The sequence below is a fragment of the Suncus etruscus genome, chromosome 7 (assembly GCF_024139225.1).
Source record: "Suncus etruscus isolate mSunEtr1 chromosome 7, mSunEtr1.pri.cur, whole genome shotgun sequence".
Taxonomy (NCBI): Eukaryota; Metazoa; Chordata; class Mammalia; order Eulipotyphla; family Soricidae; genus Suncus; species Suncus etruscus.
In genome coordinates, this window is record NC_064854.1 from 7,737,019 (window position 1) to 7,759,095 (window position 22,077).

The following is a 22,077-nucleotide window of genomic DNA, read 5'->3' on the forward strand; positions in this document are numbered from 1 at the left end:
TATAATTATGTCCTATAATGTCCTATATGTCCACTGTGGCAGAACCCCAGTCCCTGATCCCTGCAGCCTGTGGATCCCCAAACTCAGCCTCTCCCAAGACCCAGATTCCTGAGGACAGCAGAGCTGTGGAGGAAACAGGTGACAGTGAGAGAACTGGGGAGCCAGATAGCAAGGCCCAGGCGCTGGCTTCCAGCAAACCCTGCACTGCGACACACCCCTGCCACACCCCCAAATCATTCTCACACCAGTAAAGCCACTTCCCGGACAAACCCCATATTCACCAGTTTAAGGCCCAGCCTGACTCTGGACCACTCTATTAGCTCCATCCCTGTAAGCCCCGCCTCATCCCCAGCCCATCCCCTCCCATGTCCTCTCCCAGCAGGGCTGGACTGACCTGTCCTGGCTTACTGTTTACAGTGACCCTGTGTGTTCTGGCCTTTCACCCAGACACCAGCTGGGCCTTGGGGGTCAGGGGCATCTTCTGCGAGCGTCCCTGCCCAGATGGACGTCAGTACCTGGGAGGGGTGGGTTTGTGGGAAGGTGCAGGCGGGAAGGGGACAGGGCTTTAGGGTTCCTGGAAACCCATTTGGGACACCTCCTCTAAGCAGCCCCCCCCCCCCCGTTTTCAGGGTCCCTCTGGGTTGTGGGAGGCCACGTAGGACCATGTAAGACCCCCCAGTTCTGAGCACTATGGATGTCACAGGACTCAGGAGGGGTGACCCAGAAATGAGTACCCATCAGAGAGGCAGAACTCAGTTTCCAGCCAGGGAACTGGCAAGCAAGTCTCTGCAGGAATCAAGAACAGTGGGGGGCACTCGAAGAAAGAGGTGGTGGGCAGAGGGCACTGTGTGGAATGGACAGTGACTACTCTGGTCTCAGTTTTCCCATCTGTGAAGTGGAAATGATCTCAGAAGAATTGGGAGGAGAGTGTGTGGAACTGGCCTCAATGATTGGATTGTTCATATGAGGTCAAACAGCAAGGTGGAGGCAGAGAGACAGGGTGCAAAGAGAACAGCAGGAGGCAGCAGAAAGATGGCTAGCAATTGTAAGCTTATGGGTTTGAGTTGGATGTCTCTGTGGATTATTCTAGAACACAAGCACGGCCACCCTCTGCTCCTGGCAGGCACCAGGATGGAGCTCATCTCAGACTTCTGGTGGGTTCAACCTTCTGAAAATCTAGATTTTGTCAAAAGCCACCATTTAGGAGCCAGAGTGATAGCACAGCAGTAGGACATTTGCATTGCATGCAGTGAACCCCGTTCAATCTCTATCCTCCCATCTGGTCCCCTGAGCCTGCCAGGAGTGATTTCTGACTGCAGAGCCAGGAGTAACCCCTGAGCACTGCTGGGTGTGGCCCAAAACAAAACAAAACAAAAAACAACTACCACCATTTAAATATTTCTCCTTGGGCTTCACAAGGTAACTCATGGAACTGTTTAAGAACTTACAAGTGGCTCTAGACCAAGTACAGGCAATTTCAAAAAATCCAAGTGTCATCTCTGGGGGTGGGGCTCACCATTGCTACCAACTTCCGCCCGGTTCCTTCCTGTTCCTGAACCCCCAGTCCCTCCTTCAGGGCATCCCAAAGAATTTGGAGGGTTTCTCCTCTCTAGAGTCTTCCTTGTGGCTCAAATAAGAATCTCACGCAAAACTATCTCTTTTCTATAAAAAATTTATTCTGTAATTTTGCCAAGAAGTGTTAGGGGAACAACACTAGAATTCCATAACCATAAGGAACACAATATAAAAATAATTTAAACACACATTAATAATAAAGCCACGTTTCATTTTGCAACGAGTAGTAGCAATCTTGCCCAAGATTTTTTTCTAAAGGTATTAAATACAGTTTAGACGGCAGTACTCTCTCTCTCTCTCTCTCTCTCTCTCTCTCTCACACACACACACACACACACAACAACAACAACAACAACAACAACAACACACAAATATACAACTTGAGTATTTTCCTATGCCTCTCAGCTCACTGACATAACGAAAGTGGAAACACAAGACAAAACTGTGAGTGCGTCCTCAGGGACTCAACAGATGTGACAAGACAGTGAATTTTGGAGACGTGTGAAGATTTTTCCCTTCCCAACCTCGTTAGTCGCTACCTAGGCTTGGCGGTCATGTCTAAAAAAATTAAGGCGTGTCTTCAATCTGCTCATCATTGCTGTGGTCATTCAGGCGGTGGCAATTCTGGCAAATGCCCTCCTCGTCGTCCTCTCTCATCCCAGGCTTCTTCTGCCCTGGAAAGTGGGGGGCCCGAGGGGAAGCTCTCTCAGCTCACATCTGGCTGATTCTTTGCTTCAGGGCCAAGAGCTCACTCTGGATCGCCTTGGGAAGGTCGGCATTCACTTGCTCCTGGAAGTACTTCTGGATGTCAGCCACCTCCTTCTCCCAGAACTCCTTGGAGAGGTGGAAAAGCTCCTTCACGTTGACTTGACCCAGGCCCTGCAGATTCAGGGCATTCTCCTCCGGGACATAGCCGATGGGGGTCAGCTTGGCACCATCACCTCTGCTGATCCTCCGGAACATCCACTCGAGGACCCTGGAGTTCTCGCCAAAGCCCGGCCATAGGAACTTGCCTTCCTTGTCCTTCCGGAACCAGTTGACATGGAAGATCTTGGGCAGCTTGGCTCCTGGGCGCTGGGCCATGCTGAGCCAGTGGGCCAGATATTGGCCAAAGTTGTAGCCAAAGAAAGGCCGCATGGCAAAGGGGTCATGCATGATGACTTTGCCTGTGAACCAAGAAGGCCTGGTGGTTGGTCACTGATATTTATAGCAGAGTTGGCAGCTTAGAGTTTGCTAAACCCTCTTCAGAGACCTCAGTATGGTGGAGAGGGAAGGCAGGAGGGAGCACATTCTTCTCCCCTCTTTATTATTTTTGTGGGGTACACCTAGTGGGACTCAGAGGTAACTCCTGGTTCCGCACTGTAACCCTTCCCTTCCAACTTCCTGTTTCCCTAACCTCTTCTTTTGAGCTGTTAATCCCACCTGGATGATCATTCCCTCCCACACCTGCGATGGGATAGGCTGTTTTAAATAAAGAACCGAAGGAGTCTGTCTGTGGGGAGGCGAAGGAAGAAGCAGAAAAAAGTAGAGAGAGAGAGTTTTATGACTGAAACCCAACTACAGACATGTTTGTAATCATGGTGCTTAAATAAAGATATTATTAAAAGAAAAGCAAATGGCAGAGAAAGGCCATGGAATAAAAGCAAGCTGACTTTGATGAAATTTTGACTGCTTGTGAATTATTTCTCTGCTGCTACTACCCTTCTTCATCAGACCATTGGCCTGGGGCGTTAGAAACACAGTTCCTGGGGCGGCCTCACGCAACTTGTGGAGTGGATCTTTTTATCTTATATTTTTTTCTACACTGCACTTAGGAGCCATTCCTTCCTGACAGTGCTCGGGGGACCCTATGGGATGCTGGGGATCGAACCAGGGCTGGCCTCATGCAAGGCAAAAGCTCTCCCTGCTATGCTATGGGTCTGGTTCCAGGTTCGTCCCCCTCCATGCTATCTCACACCTCAGTATTGGGTTACCTTTGTGTTCCGCAGCTGCAGTGGCCTCAGACCTCATGGCTGCTCCCACAAAGACTCCGTGCTGCCAGCTCAGAGCTTCATACACCAGAGGGACCCCTGAGCCAAGAAATGACAAAGGTCTGTCAAAGACTCTGACACACAGGTGATTGCCCAATGGAGCAGCTGCTCTCTTGTGGGGTTCAGTTAGAAACCCAAAGCTCCTAAAAGCAGGCATGCTTAATTCCAGGCTGCCCCCTACCCAAAGCCCAGCTGGATAAGACCTAGCATCCCACTGAAAGAAAGGGGACAGGAGGACTGAGAGAGCTTAAGCATCTACACTAGCCCCCACATGCACACACAGGCACCCCATTTCCTGCATGCACAGCCCAGCGTGGCTTCCTCACCCTCAGGCCGGCGGCCTCCGAAGATGATGCCCTCGATGGGCACACCCTCTGGGGACTCCCAGGCAGGGTCAATGATGGGGCACTGCTTGGCAGGAGTACAGAACCTGGAGTTGGGGTGGGCACAGGGCTCCCCTGCAGGAAGGAAGAGAGTCTGTGAGAGTCTAGAATGCAACTGTGGGGGAGCCCCCCCAGGGTCCCAGGGCCTCCTACCATCTGCAGGACTCCATTCCTTGTTCCGCCATGATGTCACCTTGGTGCCCACAGCCAGAGGTTGGTCAAGGCCTTCCCAGTAGACGCCGCCATCGCTCGTCTCCGCCACGTTGGTAAAGATGGTGTTTCTCTGGATGGTCTTGATGGCGTTGAGGTTGGTCTTCACAGAAGTGCCCGGAGCAACCCCAAAAAATCCATTTTCGGGGTTGATGGCCCTTAAGTTCCCTGGAAAGGAGTCAATCAGACAGGGAGGCTTGATTCAGGCCCAAAGCAGACCTTCAGCTTCTCTCGACCTCACAGGACAGATTCGGGGCCAAATTCTCAAATCACAGGCGCTTTTACAACTCTTCCCCCCAATACTATTTTAACACATTTATTCTATTCCATGGCATTTATTCCATGGCAGATGGCTGTCCTTCCACCCAGCTCTGCATTAAATCAGAAACTCATACCAACACATATTTCTAAGGGTTGAAGGCCTAGGAAGCAGTAGATTAAGAACCCAGAGCAGGGATCGGAGAGATAGTACAGCAGTAGGGTATTTGTCGTGCACGCGGCTGACCCGGGACAGACCCAGGTTCGATCCCCAGCATCCCATATGGTCCCCCAAGTCTGCCAGAGCGCAGAATACCACGAGTGTGGCCCCCCCAAATAAAAACCCAGACCCTGGCTTAGACCTGAGCACCAAATCCACATGCAGCCCTGCCGGATCCCCCAGGACTCACCTTGCTGGTCAAACTTCATCCAGGCAATGTCGTCCCCAACACACTCCACCTTCCAGCCCGGGAGTGTGGGGTTCATCATGGCCAGGTTGGTTTTCCCGCAAGCACTGGGGAAGGCAGCCGCAAAGTACTTCTTCTGGCCTTGTGGGCTGGTGATGCCCAGAATCTGCAGGTGAAAGGGCCCCCTCAGAAAGGTGGATGCCTAGTTCTTTGGGTATCAGCAGTATCCCTTTGCGGATCCTCACATGTCTTTTGTCTAAATCTTTCTCACAGGAAGCAGCTCCACTTTCTGATGTTTCTTGAGCTCTGGGCGTGTTGTTGGAAGCATGTCCACGTCTACACTGCATGAGGTCCCTGCTGAACCCTGTTCCCTAGCTCTGTTCCTGAGGTCTGAGTCTGGAACGTGCTTCTATTCCCTTTGTCTCTTGTGACTGTTTCTCTTGGGCCTCCTGGTCCATGTTCCCCACCCCTTCCCCCACCGCAGAGACACTCCCTGGTCCCTGAGAGAACTTCCGATCGGTGCCTGGAGGTGGTGAGCTCCTGTTGATCCCATCATGGGTGGACATATGAGAGTATGTCAGTATGTGTGAGTGCAAATGTGAGTTCGTGTGAGACAATGTGTGAGTGCATGTATGAGACTATCTGAAGGTGTGTGTATCCACCCACCCACCCTTGCTGCCTGTCCTCTCCTGTTCGGGTCCCCAGGGAGCACCCCCACCCCCACCCCCGCCTCACCAGCATGTGTTCTGCCAGCCAGCCCTCCTCCTTGGCCAGCCGACTCGCCATCCTGAGGGCGAAGCATTTCTTGCCCAGCAGTGAGTTGCCACCGTAGCCGCTGCCGAAGGAGACAATCTCACGACGGTCAGGCACATGGGCAATGAGTGTAAGCTCAGGGTTGCAGGCCCAGTTGTTGATCAGAGGCTCTGAGGGTGCGGTAGGGGTCACCCTGTCATTGCCGGTGCCACCCCAGGAGCCCCGAGCCCCGCAGCCACTCCAAAGCCCTGCACTCACTCTTGAGAGGCAGCGGGCAGCCCACGGAGTGGAGGCATTTCACGAACTGCCCATCACCGAGTGCCTGGAGCACGGCCGTGCCCATGCGTGTCATGATTCGCATGCTGGCCACCACGTAGGGAGAGTCCGTCAGCTCCACGCCGATCTTGGACAGCGGTGAGCCCAGGGGTCCCATGCTGTACGGGATGACGTACATGGTCCGACCTACAACCAGGTGAACACAGGTTAGCGTGCCCAGGCCACTCTCAGCTGGCATCGCTTTCCGGGTCCCCCTCTGCTCCCCAGGTCACACCCTAGGGTAGGGCACAATCACCAATCAGTTTAGGGTGAGTAACATAGTAATCCACCAAAATATTTACACACACAACACCCAATAATTGCACCTCCCTGCTTGCTGCCAACTTCCCCACCCCTACTGGAAGCCAACTTTGGTAAGAGAGTGGAATGCTCAGGGATGGGGTTCCTGACATGTGGGATTGAGCCCCCCCCCTCCACACTTGCTGGCATCCACAGCCCAAGGAAGCATTTGAGGGGTGTAGGATATAGGACAAATGGAAAGTGAAAGATCCCTGCATTTGCATCTTGCACACCTCAAAAGCTTGAGATAGGGCAGGGAGGACCCCAGGACTCTCCCCCAGGGACGGAATCATTTCCTTTGGGATGGATGGCCTCAGGCCAGCTCCGCCACAATCACCTTTCATGCACCCTGGGAAGCGGGCTTCAAAGGCCTTCTCGAAGTCCTTCTCAGACATCCAGCAGCCCAGCTGGCTGGGGCCGCTCTTGGGGATGGGCACCGTGTCCCTCTGCTCTTTGGTAATGATGACTGTCTTGCTCTCCACTCGGGCAACATCCCGGGGGTCTGTGAGCGCCAGCCAGCTGCAGAAACCACAGAACAATTAGGACAGAGGAAAGGCAGAGCCATGAGCGTCCCTGACCCCAGAGTCAGGGTCATCTCTGTCTAGGAACAGAAAGATTCACTGTCCCATCCCGTCCCTAGAAACCTGCATCTCTTGCTTGCCTGGAGACCTCAACTTTGAGCGAGTGCATGGTCCTTCCCCTCCATCCACCCCCAGCTGTGCTCAGCACCCTATGGGTTGATGGTGTCCCCTGGACTGGCCTTGAGCCATCAGGGGGACCCAGCCAGCTGTGACTCACCAGTTGTCATACTTCTTCAGCCGTTTGATGGCCCCCTGCTCCTCCATGAGCTCCAACAGCCTCCGGTTCTCATCTTCGGAGCCGTCACAGATGTGGATGTGCTCGGGTTGACAAATGGTGGCACTGCTTTCCACAAACTCACGCACCGCCTTGGGCAGGCTCTCCAGGTTGCCCTGCACCACTTTGGCAGAGAAGTCCGTGCTGTTGGGCAGCTGGGGAGGCATCTTGCTGGGCCGTGAAAGGGGGGCACCGGGGCCTAGAAAAGAAAACAAGGGATGTCGTGATGGGAGTGCCCATGATGGCCAATTCCATAAACCCAAGTCTCTTGTTCCTGTGGAGGTGGCCAGTCTGTAGGAACAACCCTAGGGGCAGGCACAGGAAGAGGGGGTACCTCTGAGACTGCTGGGCGCTGCCCACCTTTCTTCTCTCAAGATGGTTCCTGCCAGAGAACCAACCACTCCTGTGGGTTCTCCCCGGTTGTGTGCTGGAAGGCCAGGTTTGGATTGCCCAGCTTTAAAGCCTTGGAAGAGGGAAGCCCAGCCCCTTGGCCGCACCCAGAGGCTCGCCGATGACGTTAGAAGCCCGCTCAGGACCCGTTTGCCACCGTGAACCCCAGAGAGATAATCATTGAACAGACGCAGTTAATGAGTGCCCACGCCTCTCTGAGCCCCGAGAGGCTGAAGCAAATATCCTTACACAACACCCAATGGGTTCAACTTTGACCCAGCATGGGCCCGACGCAAAGCACACAGCCCTGCCCAGGCATGGGGACACAAGCTGGCCCAGCCCTGCTGGAGAGGACACCCTCAGTGGCAGGGGACACAAGGAACATTGTGTTGCTGCTGAGGCTGCTGGCAAGACCAAGGGATCGTTGGCAAAGGTCCCACAGAACAGGTCCCTACTGTGTGCATCTGATGATACCAAAGATAAACTTTGAGGTTGCAGGAATGACCCCCTTTCATTGAGGGCTTGTATCCGATTTTGCTTATTTAGTACTTGGCACGCAGTGGGCAGTGTTGGGGGAGGGTGTGAATGCAGGCAATTACCCCCCAAGTGCTTGGCACCAACAAAGTTATGAACACTCTTGGAGAAACCCCATTCTTGACAGGGAAACTGAGGCACAGAGTGGTCTAACAGATACTTCTGGGTCCCTCACTGGTAGGCATCAGAGGGGTCCAGAACACAAGCTAGTGCTGCTTCAGACCACACATTCATTGCTTTGCTGGAACCTTCTTTGCAAAACCTACCTAGTCTGGGGGCTGAGGGAGTAGTTGCTCTTGCCAAACTGCATCAGGGCACCAGGGGGATGCCCGTCATCCAGCCACAGCCAGACAGGCGAGCCCTTCCTAACAGCCGTGAAGAATGTGCCCTGCAAAACCCAGATCTATAGTCCAGCCCACTGATGCATCCCCAATGCATGTGGCCTGGCAGGCAGAGAGCGCTGGTGGAGAAGTGGGAGGCCACTGGGCGTACCCCTGCAGTTGAGCCTCCAGGGGCTGCTCCAAACACACTGAGGCTCACCTGTCTTTCCCTTGAGAGTCGCACCCACAAGCTTGGCTGTAGCTGTTAGCTGTGAAATCGGAGGTTGAATATTCCAGTCCTCAGTGAAGGAGAGATTCCCATGTCCCCAATCCGGGTGGGACGGGAGACACGAATCCGATAGCAATTCCGAAGCAAAAAATAATCCATATATGATTGAAAAATAAAAAAAAAAAAACGGGCCAGGAACTCACACTACAAGCTGAACACCTACAAGCCAGCCAGCCGCTTCACCACGTGGACAGGCAAACCAAAATGGCAGCTTCCCCTCTGGGCTTTTAAGGCTGTCTTTAATGGGAAAACAAAGCCCTCCTCCAAGAGACAATGAAAACCGGCTAGTACCAACAGCCAGCAGTGTCTCCAAAGCACCTGAGACTGTGACTTAGCTTGGATGCTAATCTTTTTGTTTGTTTGTTTGTTTTTGGGTCACACCCAGCTGCGCCCTGTGGTTCCTCCCGCTCTACGCTCCAAAATCGCTCCTGGCGGGTTCTGGGGACCATATGGAATGCCGGGGTTCCAACCACCATCCTTCTGCATGCAAGGCAAACGCCCTACCTCTATGTTATCTCTCCAGCTCGGATGCAAAGCTTTATGAAGTCAGTGTGGTCTTTCTGAGGAAAGTTTGGGGTTGAGTTGAAATATTTCCCCATTCAGGCCCCTTAAGGCTCATTCTTTTCTTTTTTTTTTTTTTTTTTTGGGTCACACCCAGCCTCGCTCAGGGGTTACTACTGGTTCTATGCTCCGAAATCGCTCCTGGCAGGCTCAGGGGACCATATGGGATGCCGGGATTTGAACCAATGACCTTCTGCATGAAAGGCAAATGCCTTACCTCCATATCTCCATGCTATCTCTCCGATCCCCAAGGCTCATTCTTTAAGGTTCTGCTGGCCATTGATAAGCTTACAAGAAAATGAAATTACCTTGGGGTTGGACCTAAGTGACACCATGATAGGCTACCTGGTGACAGGACCAGGGAAACTTTCTTTGCATTGGATACCCGGAAACACTGCTCCAGGCAGTTCTGGCACAATTTATCTCCCCCAAATGGCTCATAGAGACCCCCCCCAAAATTTGCAAAAATAAAAAGTGATTATTGAAAGACAGAAGGAGAATTCAAGTAACAGAACACATGAACAGCACTTTTCAAGGCCCTGAATTGCTCCATGTGGTTCCACCTGCATCCACCATAATTCAGCCAAATGCCAGCAGGCTCACCCCACTGGATATAACACAAATGCCACAAATGAAAATGCAAACCACAGGGACTGAAGTGACAGCACTATGGAAAGGGCATTTTCCTTGCACACAGCTCACTCAGGTTCCATGTCTGGCATCCCATATAGACTTCTGAGCCTGCCAGGAGTAGAGTGATTTCTGAGTACAGATCACGAGTAACCCCTGAGCATTGTTCAAAGCAAAAATATGCAAACCCCAGAAAGGGACTTGGATCTCCTTGAGTCTCCCCCAGAAAGTACACACACACAGATCAAAACTTAACTCACTGCTTCTTATGGAGCTAAGCTGGTTCGAACTGGGGGCCTTGCAGGAGAATTTCCGGTCTCACAAAGGCTGTGGGTCTGCGTGGTCCGTCCCAACCTTTTCTGGCCTGTGAGCATAGCTGTGTTCTGTGACAAGGGATCTGTTTCTTGCTGGGAAATCAACCAAGAGCTGGCACTCTACACCCAGCCAGCAAAATCCCACAGGGCCTTCGGCAGCCCCCCTTAAGGCTTTCTCAATATATTTAGGGGTGTCCAGCTGGCTGGGCTCACTTGGCCCAGCTTATACATTGAGCCACATTGCTCACTTCTAGGGGAAATGACACCAGGGCCCCTGCTTCCCAAGGCCTTCTTCAGCACCCATTTTCCTAAGTCAGAGCTTTTCCTCATTTATAAAACTTACCAAGAAGTGGGGCCAGTGCGGTGGTGCTAGAGGTAAGGCATCTGCCTTGCAAGCACTAGCCCAGGACGGACTGTGGTTCAATCCCCAAGTCCCATATGATCCCTTCAAGGCAGGAGCGATTTCTGAATGCATAGCCAGGAGTAACCCCTGAGGATCAAAAGGGTGTGGCCCCCAAAAATTCAAAAATAAACAAAAACAAAACCCCAAAAAAACTTATCAAAATGTGGACACAGAGTGATGGTTGAGCATGAAAGGGTGAGGGGCGCCCAGTGAGCACCCTCAACCTCAAAACCCCACACCAGGGGCCGGAGAAATAGCATGAAGGTAAGGTGTTTGCCTTTCATGCAGGAGGTCATCGGTTCAAATCCCGGCGTCCCATATGGTCCCCCGTACCTGCCAGGATCAATTTCTGAACCTGGAGTCAGAAATAACCCCTGAGTACTGCCAGGTGTGACCCAAAAACAAAAACAAAAACAAAAACAAAAAAACCACACCAGCCACAGTATGTTAAAACAACAAAGGTTTGCCCAGATCCAAAATTGCTTGAGGGAGCAGATCTGGGGGAGAAGGACCCTTCCCTAAAAAGAGCTCATCTTCATTCTAGCCTGTTAGGCCTCAGGCAGGCAGGGCACAGTACTAGAATCTCGGATCACATTCTAAGCCCCCGAAAGCTCCAAAGACTTCCCCAGACACACGTATCCAGGCTGGAAAGCTCTGGGGAGATAGTTTCAGCCTCTCTTACTCTGAGCTCTGAGGGACTTAGGGACTGGGGTTCCACAGGAGGAAGGTTTTGTGGCATTGCCCTGTGTGAGCCACATTTGTCCTAAGGAGGAACATGAGTGATGGGAAGAGAGTACCCAAATTTGTTGGAGACGAGAAAAATGGAAGATTCCCACTTGCCCCATGGCTCAGGAGTGACCTCAAAGGAGCTCTTGGTCCAGGAAGAAAAGAAAAGAAAAGAAAAGAAAAGAAAAGAAAAGAAAAGAAAAGAAAAGAAAAGAAAAGAAAAGAAAAGAAAAGAAAAGGAAAGAAAGGAAAGAAAGGAAAGGAAAGAAGAGAAGAGAAGAGGAGAAGAGAAGAGAAGAGAAGAGAAGAGAAGAAAAAAGAAAAGAAAAGAAAAGAAAAGAAAAGAGAAAAGAAAAGAAAAGAAAAGAAAAGAAAAGAAAAAGAAAAAGAAAGAAAAAGAAAGAAAAGAAAAGAAAAGAAAAAGAAAAGAAAAGAAAAAGAAAGAAAAGAAAAGAAAAGAAAAAGAAAAAGAAAGAGAAAAGAAAAGAAAAGAAAAAAGAAAGAAAGAAAGAAAGAGAGAGAGAAAGAAAGAGAGAGAAAGAAAGAGAAAGAGAGAAAGAAAGAAAAAGAAAGAGAGAAAGAAAGAAAGAAAGAAAGAAAGAAAGAAAGAAAGAAAGAAAGAAAGAAAGAAAGAAAGAAAGAAAGAAAGAAAGAAAGAAAGAAAGAAAGAAAGAAAGAAAGAAAGAAAGGAAGAAAGGAAGGAAGGAAGGAAGGAAGGAAGGAAGGAAGGAGGAAGGAAGGAAGGAAGGAAGTAAGGAAGGAAGAAAGAGAAAGGAAAGAGAGAGAAAGAAAGAGGAAGAAAGGAGGAAGAAGGAAGGAAAGAGAGAGAAAGAAAGAGAAAGAATGAGAGAGAAAGAAAGAATGAGAGAACGAGAGGAAGAGAACGAGAGAAACAAGGAAAGAGAAAAAAGGAAGAAAGAAAGAATGAGAGATAAAGAGGAAGGAAGGAAGGAAGGAAGGAAGACAGGATTTCCCTAAGGATCCAATAAACAGGCTGTGTGCATCCTAAAGTAGTGTTAGTGGGGGTCCCACAGGCTCTCCACACAGCCAGGCCCCCCATGACCACAGTCTAGAAGTTTCCAACAGGCCGGCACTGCCCAGCTGGTATCGATCTGTCATCGAATCCTTTGCCCCAGCGGCCCCTGCGTCGGCCCTGTGGTATTTGCCAGGAGCAAATATTTAGCAGCCCCACGCTCGTGGTATAACCTTCACAGCTCAGCCACGTGGAGGGTGTTGTCGCCCGAGGAATGAATCACCTTCTCCGGGGAGCTGGAGACCTGACCATGGTAAGAGTCCACAAGAGAGAGTGAAGGGTTCCAAGACCATTGGGGAACTAGAGTTGAGCTTCTGCAGGATACTGCTAATAAATCTCCAGTGGCTCTTCTACTTTTTTAGGTGGTGTGGGGACCTCCCCAGGAACTCCTGCCCACCTGTATGTGGGGTTCCCAGAGGTGCTCAGAGGACCAGACCATAATGAGTGGAGCCCAAGGTCCCACACTCAGGCTGGAGTGATAGCACAGTAGTAGGGCATTGGCCTTGCAAGCAACAGACCTGAAAAGAACTGAGTTCTATCCCCAGCATCCCATATGGTCCCTTGAGCCTGCCAGGAGTGATTTCTGAGCTAGGAGTAACCCCTAAGTGTTGCCGGCTGTGCCCCCCCCCAAAAAAAAAAAACCAAGGCCCCACATTCACCAGTCAAGTGCTCCCTGAACCCAGAACAGCGGTGTGTGACTCACCTCCATCACCTTCTAACCCTATCATGGCACCCTATCTCCTATTAGGTTTTATTTGGGCAATAAAAATAATCTAATTGACTGGACTAATTTACCGAGAAGCACAGCTCAAATAGGCTACGGGCTACATTCCAACTAAGTCAACAGGCAATGCTCCGTGCTTGGTGCTCAAATTTTCTGGGCCAGCCTTGGGCCACACTGGGTGGGCTCTGGACCTTGGGGCCATATTGGCAGTTGTCAGGGGGACAATATGGAGTTAGGCATCAAACCTAGTTGGCACACGGCTACCGGTTTTATTTATTTATTTATATATAGTATATATTCATTATGTATCTCCATTATATATCTCCATATATATATATATATATATATATATATATATGGCTCAATTTGGAATTGGGGTCATAGCCCTTACTCAGTTCAGCACCCTCACGATCCCTCCATCTGCTGGTCCACTCAACCTCAAAGCACCTTGGAACTCCATTGAGTCTCCCCTGAGATTTCTCAAGACTCAACACTTCCCAACATGGGGACCTCACTCTACCCAACATTAGTGACCCTCAGAAATAGTGACCCCATTAAGTCTTGTTCCTTTTCTTCAGTGATTTCTCCAGTGGGTTGATGGAGAGGCATGCAGGCACTATGAGCGGGTGACAGGGATCCCCAACTGGGACTCAAGGTGGCACATCTAGGAGGCAGAGGTGGTTTATGCCAAGCTGACTTAATTTGTGGAGGTAGGATGGCTGGACCAGCTCCCCTGTATGCCCTCCTCAACAGAGATAAAGGGGGTGGACAGATCCAGGGGGTCAAACCCTGAGATTTAGCCTCTGCTATCATGGGGGTACTGGGTAGGGGGATCCTGGCATGGTGAGGGTGGCTTGACACTGTTGTGATACTAGTACAAAGCCATCATGTTGGCAGAATGGTGAAAAGTAAAAAAATAACACAAGCATTAAAGTCTCCTGAGACCTGGTTGCACCCCACCAGAACCCAGACTCAGGACTAGTGGTAACAGGGCACCAGTTCCCCCATGCCCTGATTTCTGCCTAAACAAAGCACTCAAGAATGCCACAGTTGTCCTGATTTGTGAATCAATTCATTTGATTTATTATTATTATTATTATTATTATTATTATTATTATTTTGCCATTCCCAGTGATGGACAAGAGCAACTCAGGAGCAATAGCACAGCGGGGTGTTTGCCCAAGTTTGATCTACAACATCTCACAGGGTCCTCTGAGCCTGAGAGGAGCTGAGAGCACAGAGCCAGGAGTCTTCCCTGAGTTCTACTGGAAGTGGCCAAAAATAAAATAAAATAAAAAGGGAGGATATTGAAATGGTTCTATTCAAAGCTGCTTGATTTGGGACACTGGAGAGTGAAAACACTATTTCCCTTGAGAAGCAGCACAGCAGGGAGAAGAAACTTGGGGGAGAAGAAAAGGGAAACTGAGATGAATTGCATAGTTATGAGACAGCTCCAGATCCAGCTCGCTTTGCAACCCCTCAACTCTATGGCAAGAACATTTTCCTTCCCGGCGCTCCCTGAAAAAGATCCACATTCTGCCACAGCCCGCTGAGGTGGCAGTTGGGAGCCCCAATGTCTCTTGGGATCCCTGCAAAGCTAATTCCTTCGACTCAGGCCATGTAGCTCAGAATTTGACAAGTATGTTGGGTGGGTTAGCTGACTTGACTGACACCAGAGACATCCCCAAGTTCAATGAGCCACATCTGAACACCCATCTTTGTCTCCCAGTGCAGCAGCACAGAGTGCAGAAATCTGTGTGTGTGAATGCCCCCTCAATTTGATAAATAAAAGATGGCAGCTGATGAACCCCTTTTCCTGGAACCCCCAAACCTTCATCTTCCCATAGGCAACCAGAAAGGCAAATGGCCAAGGAGGGCAGAAGATGTTTGGGGAGCAGCTAAAGGAAGGGCAATTTTTGCAGGAAGAAGTGTGTTGAGAGGTCATATGAGCAGCTCCCAGAGCAGGGATCCTTCTGGATTAATCTGGGCATTTCTAGCCATCCAACGCCATGCAGGAGTGTCTGTGTCTCCTAGTGGGTTCCTTGCTTCTCCCTCTGTGCCAAGTTGCATTTGCTTCTGCAGCAGTGCTGCAAAAAAAGCCAGCTGCCTCAAGCTCACTTCCTTCCTTTCTGAGATCTGCTTGCCTGTTTGTGCACAGACAGTGGGCCTGGAGGTCCCTCGGGGTCCCTGCAAAGTCTTGCTCACAGCAGAGCCTATTGGCCTGGTAGTGGAATAGGTAGCCAGGAGGCACTGACTTCTCTGCAGAGGCAGGTCTGTCTCCCCAAACACCACTCACTCACTTGAGCCACTAGGTGGTCAAAACTGGAGGCGGTTGGATATTTTGATCTGTAGATTGAACTCATGTTGGTCCAGGGGGTGGTGGATGGTGGGGTTCTCGACAGCCAGACTCCATTTCATGTGCACTTATTTCATTCATACACACTATCCCTCTGTTCCCCCAAGCTGTATGAGTTGGGGGGGGGTTCCAATGTGTACTTCACAAACTGTAGAGAGCAGACTTGCTGAGTTGTTTAAGACAGTGCCTGTGCCATGGTGCAAAAAGGCACCAAGATGGGAAGGAAAGAAATCAAATTCTTTACTTTGCAGGGGTGGAATTTTTTATTCAGCATCAGGCCCCTAAGGGCTTCTGGGTACAAGAAGGAAAGGGACCCCCATACTTCTAGAGGACTCGATCTACTCTCCTGCCTGCATCCTCCAGCCCTCCAGCCAAGTCTGGTATGTAACAGGTGTTCTGCCAAGGTTGACATATAAACATGCTTGGAAGACTGTTTGCACACACACACACACACACACACACACACACACACTTACAAGCTGGTGCATAGAGATCTGTACACACAGAGTCGCATGCAGGAAAGGCACCTGCACCCCGGTAAATCCCAGAGTGCAACAACTGCATCATCACCTGGGGTTTTAGGTGACTTTCCCTAGCAGCTTCCCACCCTCCTCCTCTTCCCTCTCATCTCCTCAAGTTGGGTCTCTGTGACAAGGTGTGTAAAAGAACCATCTTGTTTTGCACTCCCAATTCAACCATTGCCTCACCCCATCAGCTCCCCCAAGACACAAACATCCTGCCCAAACATCTGCAAGCCGGGGGGGGGGTCCCCCCCATGGGTAATATTTCTCTGCCACCTGCTTTTTAATGCTGCCAGAAGCTCCACTTTGCACACTTGCCTTTCTGAGCAGCACAAGGCAAAGGCACACACAAAGTTTGTGGAATTGGGGTGCTCCAGTCCCAGCCATTTTCAGTATCTCTAGTCCCAAGTTCCAGCCGCGGGGGCTGCACTGAGCATTGCAGAAACTCATTGGGAATGTTGGCCGAGTCAGACCCGACAGCTCTGATGGATGACCAGGGCCCTCCTCCACCTGGCCCCAACTCATTGCATTCACCGGCTGCTGAAAAGAATCTCTTTTTCATTTGCCCTTTGCTAAATGCTGAGGCAAGAACAAAAGTCTACTCCTGTGCCAGGTACCTCATTTTTATTAATAATGCCTCCCTTCTATCAATCATTGTTAACAAACGGGAACATTGGAAGGAATTAATTTGAACGCCGTTCTTGAAGCCTCTACAGGGCTGGCCACGTCCCAAACCCTGACTCAGGCTGGCCGGAAGGGGCCTCCCTGCCAGAGGACACTGTCTCCTTCAAGGTCCTCTCCTGCCCTCAGGCTAAGCCAGCAGAAACAGCCCTAACTGTCCCCCGTATCCTACTTTATCCCCCCCCCCAAATCTTCCACCCAGTTGAGAATGTAGGTGGCTGGGCCAAGGGTCCTGTCCTCCCCCCAGCAAGTGGCACAGATGAAAAGTACTTTGAGGGATAGTACAAGTCCATCTGAGTCCCTCCTGTGTCTGCCCCCAAGTCCTTCTACCTCACCACAACTTGGAGACTGCCAGGAGAAATGTCAGCATCACACCCCTCTCAACGAGGCTCCTGGGATGGTGGGGTTCACAAGGATGGTCTTTTGAGGCCTTGTGTTCATATCTCTTTGGCAAACAACCACTCAAAGAATTGGAAGAACTGCCATGGGATCTGTCTGCTAACACACACAGCAGTAGGGAACATCACAGGCTAGAGAACATCCTCTGGGCCAAATGGTCTCTCACATCTGAGGTCCTGTCAAGGGCCTTCTTGCTGGGGGCCTCCGTCTCTACCCGAGTGTGTGAATTCTCTCAGGGATGTCCTAAATAAAGTTTTGGGGATTTTGTAATTCTGGTTGGTCGGTCTTTGCCCATGGGAGCAGAATGAGCCCCGTCCCCATTGGCAGAGTCCTAAGTGGGCATTTTGCAGGTGACCCTCCCCACCCAGAAAGTGTGTGATTTAGTCACTAGAAATTCTCAGAGGGAAACTTCTGAAACTGACCTGGGAGCCCTTTTTCCCAGTCAAGCCTGAGGCTTGCTGGCTGTCACAGTGCAAGGGACCTTGCTGGCATCTTCACACAAGCCTGGTACACCAGATAAAGCCCTGGAAAGGGGGTGTTTCTGCATACTTTTGGGGTACCTGGCTCTTCAAACAAGGGTGCAAGTGAGCAGCTCTTTGCTTCTGAAGATGGGTGAGGCTCAGCCTCACTTTAAAGAACAGCAGCAAAGTTCTGCATCTTGCTGCCAACTAAGAAATATCTGGCAGATGACAGCTGAAAAGCTCTGGTGTGGGTAATGACAGCTCAGAATATACTTAACAATAGTTTGCTCCTCCCAGCTCTTTACAGATCTAATTGTCCCAGAGAGTATTGAAGAAGAAGAAGAAGAAGAAGAAGAAGAAGAAGAAGAAGAAGAAGAAGAAAGGGGGAGGAGGAAGAGAAGGAGAAGAAGAAGGAGGAGGAGAAGGAGAAGAAGGAGGAGGAGAAGAAGAAGGAGAAGAAGAGGAGGAGGAGGAGAAGGAGGAGGAGGAGAGGAGGAGGAGGAGAAGAAGAAGAAGAAGAAGAAGAAGAAGAAGAAGAAGAAAGAAGAAGAAGGAGGAGGAAGAGGAGGAGGAGAAGGAGAAGAAGAAGAAGAAGAAGAAGAAGAAGAAGAAGAAGAAAGAAGAAGAAGGAGGAGGAGGAAGAGGAGAAGGAGGAGGAGAAAGAGAAGAAGGAGGAGGAGGAGAAGAAGAAGAGGAAGAAGAAGAAGAAGAAGAAGAAGAAGAAGAAAGGGGGAGGAGGAAGAGAAGGAGAAGAAGAAGGAGAAGGAGAAGAAGGAGGAGGAGAAGAAGAAGGAGAAGAAGAGGAGGAGGAGGAGAAGGAGGAGGAGGAGAAGGAGGAGGAGGAGAAGAAGAAGAAGAAGAAGAAGAAGAAGAAGAAGAAGAAGAAGAAGAAAGAAGAAGGAGGAGGAAGAGGAGGAGGAGAAGGAGAAGAAGAAGAAGAAGAAGAAGAAGAAGAAGAAGAAGAAGAAAGAAGAAGAAGGAGGAGGAGGAAGAGGAGGAGGAGGAGGAGAAAGAGAAGAAGGAGGAGGAGGAGAAGAAGAAGAGGAAGAAGAAGAAGAAGAAGAAGAAGAAGAAGAAGAAGAAGAAGAAGAAGAAGAAGAAGAAGAAGAAGAGTTATTACAGGAGATAAATGTTTTTTCACCAAAAACAAAAAAATAAAAGTCAAGTAGAAGGTGAATTCTAAGTCTCTGGGAAAACTTAGGCTAGAATGCATGCAAACATGTGCCCATTATGTGCCTATTCTGTGCCCATGGCCCATCCTTGCTACTCAGCAGCTGGGCACACACTTACCCACAGTGCCCTGCAGCCACTACCGGGGGACTGGTGGGATGGGTGCCTTCCATTGGCTGAGCCCACTCTTAGACCCAGGAGCCCTGATGTGACCCTCATTTCCCTTTGCTCCCACCTCACCTGGCACCTGCCTAGATCTCCATGCTCTGCTCTAACTTTCTTGCTCTGCACCTACTGCAGCCCCCCAAAATCCCTCCAGTCCAGGTCCTCAGATATCGGGTCTTAGGACTTGAGAAGTCAGATCACCACTATCTGGGCAAATCCCTCTGATCCTCCTAGAAGGCAATCTGGGAGTCTTACTTAGCTCCCTAGCTTTGCCACCAACCACCCTTGTAGGCCTGAGTTTCTCCGAGACTCAGTGGTGGTAGTGGGATGTTTGCATAAGGCACTTTCACTCTGGCTCCTCCTGAGATCACCAGATTGTATTGGCATGAGAATTCCACAGAGATGATGAAAACGTAGAGAAGGAAAGTAGAAATGAGAGCACGAAGGACAGATTTAGAAGGAGCAGGAGTGGGATGGGGTGGGTTGGCACTCAGGGTCACCCCTGCAGTTCAGCATTGATTGCAGTGCTTATCCCCATGTGCAACAATGGTGCCCTTTCTCATCTTTCTTCACTTTTGTTTTGTTTGGGGGGGGTCACTCCTGGCAGTGCTCTGAGGACACTGCGGTAGCTAGGATTTGAACCTGGGTCTCTAGCAAGTGAAGCCTGAGTTCCAGTCCTGTGAACCACTGCCCTTGCTGGTGGGGTTCATTTCTGTGTTTGACACATCCATCAATCATTTCTCTCGCATGCTACGTGTTTCCAGAACCATAAAAGCCAACAACAACTCTTAGGGGTTAGCAAGGAGACGTTGGTAGGGGTACAGGGGCTAGAGAGGGGTTTTCGTTTGGTTTTCATCTGGAAGCATTCCTTCAGTTCCCTTCTCCAAATGCCCGCTGAGCTCCCAAACACACACTGCTTTCTCTGGCCATTGCTAATTAATTTATTCATTTATTCATTAAACCTTTCAGGGTCGTCTGCCAACTGAAAAGAGAGCTGATGGCAAAAATTCAGACTTATTGCAGAAAGACTCCCAGATAAGCACGAATGAGCTACTTTAGAAAACATTGAAAAGTTTTGCAATCGTGAGGGAATAAAAATTAAGGTGGGGGAAGGTGGGAAACGGAGCCACCTTCGTGGTGACAAATTATAATATGATAATGCACTAGAAGCATAAGAAACGCGCTGGCATATTCATCATACGCGGTGAAAAGGTTTTCATGATCGAGTGGTATAAAAACAATAGGATCGTTATAAAATAATAGGAAATCTATCTTACCTTTGGTTGCATTGTGATATAAGAGAATTGCACTCAGAAAACAAATTAAGTCCCATATTATCTTCCTGCGGTATTGGCTCAGCCTGAATTGTTTTTTAGAAACTTCTGTGGCTTACTAAATGCTTCTTGTAGGGAAGCTTCTGTTAGGTGGGGTATCTGCTTGGGATCAGGGGTTCCAGAGACCCCGTGGGTGGTGGGATGGGGGGTCTGAGTGCCAACCCTGGAGCTGCTCCTTTATTCTGGGGCCATAGTATGGTGAGAAATAGAAAGAACCTTCTAGAAAGAGCTAGAAAGCCTCACTGACAGGGACTTCTGGGGCTAGAACTCAGGCTTGGTGAGGGAAAAAGTTTCTGAAGACCCCAGGTTGAGCCTCCTGTCCCGATATACTTCTGCAGCTGGGGTCTCCCAGTACCCCCAGACCAGCCAGCTCTGGGAGGGGTGGAGTTTGGTGTTTATTGTGCAATTTGTTCCCAAGATACCAAGCTTGGCAGGGCAGGTGGTGTTTGGTGTTAGGCCTTGCAGGGGTTCTTGCCAACAGATGCCAAAAACAAAATGTTCAGAATTGGCCCTTTAAGGGGACCTTTATGAGGAGGCCTAGACCTCTGGTTTACTGGGGATCCAGTAACCCCCCTGAAGATTCCTCCCTGAGGTTGGACACCCTATGGACCCTCACCCTTTCAAGGGTTCTGGTAGGTTATGGTGTGGATATGCAGATCTCAGCACCCCTTACTTCAACAGAAACTGGAAGTAGCTTCACAAGATGGCTGAGCTGCCTACCTCATGGGATTGGGCTTAACCTCCATTAGCACCCCCAAAGCAACCCTGAAAACTTGGGCACCTGTGATTCCTTTGCCCTGCATAGCTTAAAAGTCTCCAGAACACCACTCACCGCCCCCCCAGACTGTCTGATCATGTTTCCAAAAGAAAGTATACTTATAATTTGTCTGGTTCCTTCACAGCTCCTGAGACAAAGCGCAGCCTCCCCCGGGCGCCCCCTCTGTTGCCTTTCATCCTTCCTGCCTTTGTTTTCGCTCGCGCCCACTCTTGTCTGGGGCTCAGAACGCTCCCCCCACACTCCACCGTCATCTCCCCATTAGCCTGGCTGTCTGCAGGGCAGCCCACAAGCATTCATCTTATTACTTGGCTTTCTCCCGGATGCTGGTGACTCATTCCTAACCTTTTCAGGCGGCAACAGGCCTTGTTTCCTCCCTCCCCAGCCTCCTCCCGGCCCCCAAACTTTTCAGGGGCGCTCTCAGCACCCCCAAGGTCCTTGGGGCAGCCGAGTGTCAGAGGTAGATTCCTGCTGACCAGAAAGATAGATGTGGTCCAAGGCAGGCAGAGTGGGGTGTTTACCAGGCTGAGAGATAAACAGGAGTCAAGAAGGAAAATAAGGTGATAAGTTGGTCCCTGAGCTGAGGTTGGACCCAAGACAAAAGACCAGACACTCCTCCTGTGAACCTGAACTTGGTGGCTTTTCACCCCAACTGCGGGGCGCTCTTGTGCAACCGGCCTGGTTACGTAAAGGCCGGACAAGGGTCGCCTCTGAGACGGTCCACTGGGGACCTGGATCTGCCCGGTATTCTCGGGGACAGGGTCAGGAGGAAAAGATAGTCTGGGGGAAATGGGAACATGACACTGGAGGAAGGAAGGAAGGAAGGAAGGAAGGAAGGAAGGAAGGAAGGAAGGAAGGAAGGAAGGAAGGAAGGAAGGAAGGAAGGAAGGAAGGAAGGAAGGAAGGAAGGAAGGAAGGAAGGAAGGAAGGAAGGAAAGGAGGGAGGGAGGGAGGGAGGGGAAGGAAGTGGAAAGAAGGAAGGAGGGAGATGAAAGGAAAGAAAGAAGGAAGGACAGAGATGGGATGAAGGAGGGAGGGAAGAAAGAAGGAAGGTGATGGAAGGAAGGGGGTGGAAGGAGGAAGGGGAAGGAAGGAAAGAAGGAAGGATAAAAAGGAAGGAAGGAAGAAGGAGATGAAAGGAAAGAGGGAGGGAAGAAAGTAGGAAGGGGAAGGAAGGAGGGAAGGAAGGAAGGAAGGAAGGAAGC

General features: G+C 50.3%; 1 protein-coding gene across 1 annotated transcript; it reads right to left on the reverse strand.

The window, feature by feature from the left end:
* Positions 1 to 2,187: 2,187 nt before the first annotated feature.
* PCK1 (phosphoenolpyruvate carboxykinase 1) lies at positions 2,188 to 7,530 on the reverse strand. Its single transcript, XM_049776341.1, has 10 exons — positions 7,421 to 7,530; positions 7,030 to 7,285; positions 6,569 to 6,750; positions 5,875 to 6,078; positions 5,599 to 5,786; positions 4,867 to 5,029; positions 4,142 to 4,366; positions 3,932 to 4,063; positions 3,549 to 3,644; positions 2,188 to 2,741 (listed from the first exon to the last, which is right to left on the reverse strand). The coding sequence occupies exons 2-10, from the start codon at positions 7,251 to 7,253 to the stop codon at positions 2,287 to 2,289; spliced, it is 1,869 nt and encodes a 622-aa protein (XP_049632298.1). The 5' UTR covers positions 7,254 to 7,285; positions 7,421 to 7,530; the 3' UTR covers positions 2,188 to 2,286.
* Positions 7,531 to 22,077: the final 14,547 nt, after the last annotated feature.

Excerpts from the sequence above, each read along its gene's own strand:
- PCK1 (XM_049776341.1), bottom strand. The coding sequence starts at position 7,253 with ATGCCTCCCCAGCTGCCCAACAGCACGGACTTCTCTGCCAAAGTGGTG. Across the intron at positions 6,751-7,029 it reads CTGAAGAAGTATGACAACTG|CTGGCTGGCGCTCACAGACC; the intron begins GTGAGTCACAGC and ends TGGTTTCTGCAG. Across the intron at positions 3,645-3,931 it reads CGGAGGCCGCCGGCCTGAGG|GGGTCCCTCTGGTGTATGAA; the intron begins GTGAGGAAGCCA and ends TTCTTGGCTCAG.